We start from the raw sequence: 5,266 nt of genomic DNA on the forward strand, positions 1-5,266 counted from the left end.
TAGCCACTATGCTACCAGAGCTCCTAATGAGTTGAGAGTAGGGTCTAATACAGAGTAAGAATGCAATAAATGTTAGCTATTATTATGTGCCCTCCCTGTTTCATTAGAAGCAGAGGAGATAGCCCAGAGAGCTCAGGTAAAACTTCCATTCATGAACCACAGAGGAAAAGGACAGTCCTCTCTCATGGCTCTCTTGAGAGAGGAATGAAATGTGTCTCTCCTCAACTCCAGTTCATAGTCAGCTATTCTGCTCCATACCCTGTGACTCTCTCCTCTGTCACCCAGAATTTTGTGGGGTTCATCTCATTGGGGATGATGGTGATGGGATGGCAGCCTGCTTGATTTTTACCTCCTGTGTTGGTAGTCATTTCTGTTGTCAGTCTGTCCCTTGGTCCTCATGACGTAGGACATCTTCTCCAGGAGCAGGCGGTTTTCTCTGTCGATAACAGAGAGCCGCTCCTCCTCCAGCTGTGGATAGACATGGAGCCTTTCAGGAGCACCAGCCTCCTTCCTGCACTGTTACTGTGCAGCACACTTAAGAAGGTCCCTTCAATCCTACATCTTCTTTGACTTGCACATGCTGTGGATTTTTGCATGGCCTCATTTAGATATCAGTGAGTGCTACTGTAACAGTCCTTAATGATGACTGTGATGTGGGCAGACTCAGGTTCCTTTGTCTCTGAATTGAAAAACATTAGGGTGAAGCCAAATTTTATGCCCTGGGAACGGTAGTAACATTGAGGATGATGAGATATCTTGTAAAATGAGGTCTGCCTCAAACATTCTGACATGGGCCACTGACATTGAAGAGGAAATCATATCTTAAAAGAAACTGTTCAGAAGAAGAGAATATTTGAGCCCTAGGGAAAAGGATATACCTCTTGGTTTAGGTTTTTAAATGGATTAACCTGCTGATTTGCTTAAGACTGGTTACTTAGATTTTGTTGTTTCCATTTATAATCTTATTGCTATTAAGCACACAGCATTTTGCTTTTTGGGGCCATTACTATCAGCATAGCTATGTGATTCTTATTCTCACCAGATGGCCTTAACGTCAAGAAATAAACATTTGGAAGTGATTAAGAAATGGTCTGGTTTAAAGGAATGATGCTAATTACTCTATAACTGTACTATATAAATTGCCACTGTAAATTCCCTTTCCTCCCCTCCCCCTCCTCATTTCCTTCAGCTCATGATAGATGTAACATGAAAACTGGAGAAAGATCTCTGGTGCAATTACCAATCATCTCTATTTGGGGCAAGATGAGGTTAATTGGTTGCCTAGACTGCATTTTGTCTTTGATGAGTGACTTGTTTATCCCCTAGTGGGCCCGGCTTTTCCATTTCCCTGGGTTTTGAGCTGACATTTTCTAGTTGGTTATTACATTAGCTTAGAGATAGAACGGAAAAGCTACCTTCAGCTTCTTGAGTTTCAGGTGAAGGTGGCTGAAAATCAGTGGGGCCTGGGTGTCCACGAGTGGCTTGGCGTTCTGGACCTACGGCAGAGAGTGAACAGTTTGACCCTGAGTCCGACTTAAGCAAATAATTAAAGCAAGGTTAGATTGTGCAGCTCCTGGAGTATTATTAGCATTGGGGACACTTATAGATCATTATTCATGATGTCAAAGGCTCCAAATCAGCCCATGGCAGAAAATTATGGAAAAAGGCTCATGATTTGATTCAGAATCAGAATCTTCCCAGGAGGGAACTAGGCAGCCCTCAGAAATGAGCCTATGTGTCATTTTAAAGTATAGAATTAAGTAGGTACAGAGTGAGAATTCATTAAATGCTAACTGCCAGGTGACATTTCTATTCCACACTGTATTGCCAAGAGACCTTTTATATACTGAATAATGTTCCTGTATCCATCTCACTTTAAATACTGAGCCCCCCAGCAATACTTTCAGGATGAATGCCTTAAACATTGATTAACTGCAAAATAATCCCTGCAGCGGAGCCTATTAGAAAATGTACAAATAAAATAAGAAATTTATATTTTAAAATGTGAGAGACTAGATATGAGACCTATACATATTACTGTTAACAATAAAAAGAAATGCTCTTGTTCATTGAATTGTATACATGAAGATTGTTAAAATGCAAACAATTTGTTGCATATGTATTTACATCAATTTTTTAAAAAAGGAATCCTCTTGTATTTTTGATACTTGATTAATAGATCATTAACTACTGGGACTTACTAGCTAGTAATCTGAAAGTTACCATATTAAGAATTTCTACAAGCTGAGGAATAAGTCCAAAGCATGTCTAAAATTATAATGTAAGCATTAGGCTCTGTGGGAACTGAAAATCCCAGCCAGCAGAATGGGGATGGCACAGAGCAAATGAGAAAATGCAGGAGAGACAGGTCTAGAGATGGTGAAAGCTTTTGTACAACACATTAAGGAGTTAGAATGCAGAAAAGTACCATGATCAAATGCACTTTTTAAAAAAGTATTATTTATTGTGTTTTTGGTGAAGGTTTACACAGCAGATTGGGTTCTCATTCAACAATTTCTATACAAATTGCTCAGTGACATTTGGTGACATTCTTTACAATTAGTGAACATTCTAATTTTTCCATTCTGGTTATTCCATTTCCAGTAATCTAGTTTCCCTGTCCCCTTACATTCTCATCTTTCTTTTAAAGTAATTCTTGAATGTTCTCATATAGGACATTTTTTAAAGGAGTATAGTACTTATGGTGATATTCATTATTTTTTTTAGTCAATTTATTATTTGGCTACAAGGTGGCCTCAGCAGTTAGTTTCAGTTGAAGGTTTGAAGAGTATCTCAGGACAATAGTCTCAGGAGTCTTCCAGTCTCAACCAGTTCAGTAAGTCTTTTTTAATTTTTATTTTAGGAATTTGAGGTTCTAGTGCACATTTTTATCCCACTCTATAGGGATCCATTTGTTGTGGCCATGATCAAAACAGTAGTGGTAGCCGGGCACCATCTAGTTTTTCAGGTCTCAGGATAGATGAGGCCATGGTTCATGTAGACTGTTTATTCTGTAGACTAGTTTCTTGAGTTTTTGTTTCCTTCTTTTTCTTTCATTCTAGAGGAGTAGAGACCAATAGTTGTGTCTTAGATGGCTGTTTGCAAGCTTTTAAGACCCTAGACTCTACTAATCAAACTAGGATGTATCAAATGTCACTGTTTATGTGGAACAAGACAACCATGGAGGAAGGGAGATCAGAGGAGGAAAGATGAGGGCCTGAATTGAGACTGTGGCGTTGGGATGATTAGCAGAGCTTATACAAGTGACATGTGGGAGATAAAATCAAGAGGAGTAATGGCCTACTTGAGGTGTATGGCTGTTAGGAGTGAGAGTGAAGGGAGAATGAAGGAGTGAAGAATGGCTTTCAGGCAACCAGGCTTGATACCTGATGACACCAAGATAGGAATAAAGATGGCAAGTAAGTTTGGGGAAATGTCAATGAATTCTGTGTTAGACAAATTTAATCTTACATGAAAGAGCTAATTGGAGATATGCTGAAGGTAAGTTAGTTCAGGCTGGATATGAGGGTTTGAGACTAATATTGTTACTGAAAATATTACACTAACTGAACTTACTATGTAGCTGTAGCACTTATTGTTGACTGAGGTTTCTTGAATGTACCATCTTACTTGATGTTACCTTTTACCTATTATAAACATAAAATAAAAGGGGAAGGAACTTATTCTTCACAATACAATGCCAGTTGATAAATGTAGAAGGAGCGGTGAGATTAAGGTACCATCATTTTGCAATTATCATGGTACAGACTGGTTTGGGCAAGAATCATCACTGGATGTTAAATCCTGGTGTACAGGTTTGATAACGGGCATAACGGTCTTAGAGTGTCTCTCAACAGAGTACTTATTAGTTACCAGGGGAAAAACATAAACAACAGAGAAACTGGACAAAATTTTGATTGGATGATTAAAATTAACATGATCAATGAGAGGGAGATATACATGGTGTGCCTGTGGACTTGATACCTTGAGAAGGATATGATATCACTTTTGTTGTATGTCAGTCAAGGATGCAAATTATGAGAAGTCATCAGACAAAGCCAACCTGAGGAACATTCTATAACATAACTGGCCTGTATTCTGTAAAACTGTCAATGCCATGAAGACAAAGGAAGTTTAAGGAACTGTTCCAGATTAAAGTATATTAAAGAGACAAGAGACATGACAACTAAATGCAATATGTAATAATGGACTATTCTCTACTTGATGGGGAAGACTATAAAAGACATTATTGGGACAATCAACAAAATTGGAACATGGACTATAGATTAAAGTGTATCAATACCAAATGTTCTGAATTTGAAAACTTACTGTGGTTATGTAAGAAAATGATTTTGTTCTTAGAAAATATACACTGAGATATTAAGGGTTAAAGGAATACACACACACACATATGTATATGTGTGTGTGTGTGTGTGTGTGTATAGCCACTCCTTGGAAGGAAGGTTGGGCTATCTACTTCCGTAGTGATAATGCCTTGGCAACCCAAGGAGGGGTCACTATGAGTCGGGGCCGACTCAATGGCACATAACAACAACAACATATATAATATAAATATGTAATACATATATATGTTGTTGTTGCTGTTAGATGCCATCGAGTCAGATCCAACTCATAGTGACACTATGTACAACAGAATGAAACACTGCCCGGTCCTGCACCAGCCTCACAGTCCTTGCTATATCTGAGCCCATCATTGCAGCCACTGTGTCAATCCATCATGTTAAGGGTCTTCCCTTTTTCACTGACCCTCCACTTTGCTAGGTATGATATCCTTCTCCAGACAATGGTCCCTTCTGACAACATGAGCAAAGTAGGGGAGACAAAGTCTGGCCTTCCAAGGAGCATTCCGGCTGTACTTCTTCTGGGACAGATTTATTAGTTCTTCTTGTAGTTCATGGTACTTTCAGTATTCTTTGCCAACACCATAACTCAAAAGCATCAACTCTTCTTTGGTCTTCCTTATTCATTGAGCAGCTTTCACATGCATATGAGATTACTGAAAATACCATGGCTTGCGTTAGGCACACCTTAGTCTTCAAAGAGACATCTTTGCTCTTCAGCACTTTAAAGAGATCTTTTGCAGCAGATTTGCCCAGTGCAATATGTTGTCTGATTTCTTTCTTTCTTTTTTTTTAAATTGTGATTTGAATGAAAGTTTACAGAGCAAATTCACTTTCCATACAGCAGTTCACATACTTTGTCTCATGACATTGACCAAAATTTACCACAATGCAACAGCTCTCCT

At 38.7% G+C, this 5,266-nt stretch overlaps 1 protein-coding gene across 1 annotated transcript in view; it reads right to left on the reverse strand.

Annotated features, from left to right (window-relative positions):
* Positions 1-345: 345 nt before the first annotated feature.
* Positions 346-5,266, reverse strand: part of CFAP97D2 (CFAP97 domain containing 2) — a 35,878-nt gene continuing 30,957 nt past the window's right edge. Inside the window, exons 2-3 of the mRNA XM_042781159.1 lie at positions 1,416-1,496; positions 346-468 (exon numbers count right to left, since the gene is read on the reverse strand). Of these exons, the coding sequence (XP_042637093.1) occupies positions 346-468; positions 1,416-1,496 (204 nt within the window). The remainder of the gene's footprint in view (positions 469-1,415; positions 1,497-5,266) is intronic.

Source organism: Orycteropus afer, unplaced genomic scaffold, assembly GCF_000298275.1.
Source record: "Orycteropus afer afer isolate SDZICR_OR568_19922 unplaced genomic scaffold, OryAfe1.0 scaffold00089, whole genome shotgun sequence".
Classification (NCBI taxonomy): domain Eukaryota; kingdom Metazoa; phylum Chordata; class Mammalia; order Tubulidentata; family Orycteropodidae; genus Orycteropus; species Orycteropus afer.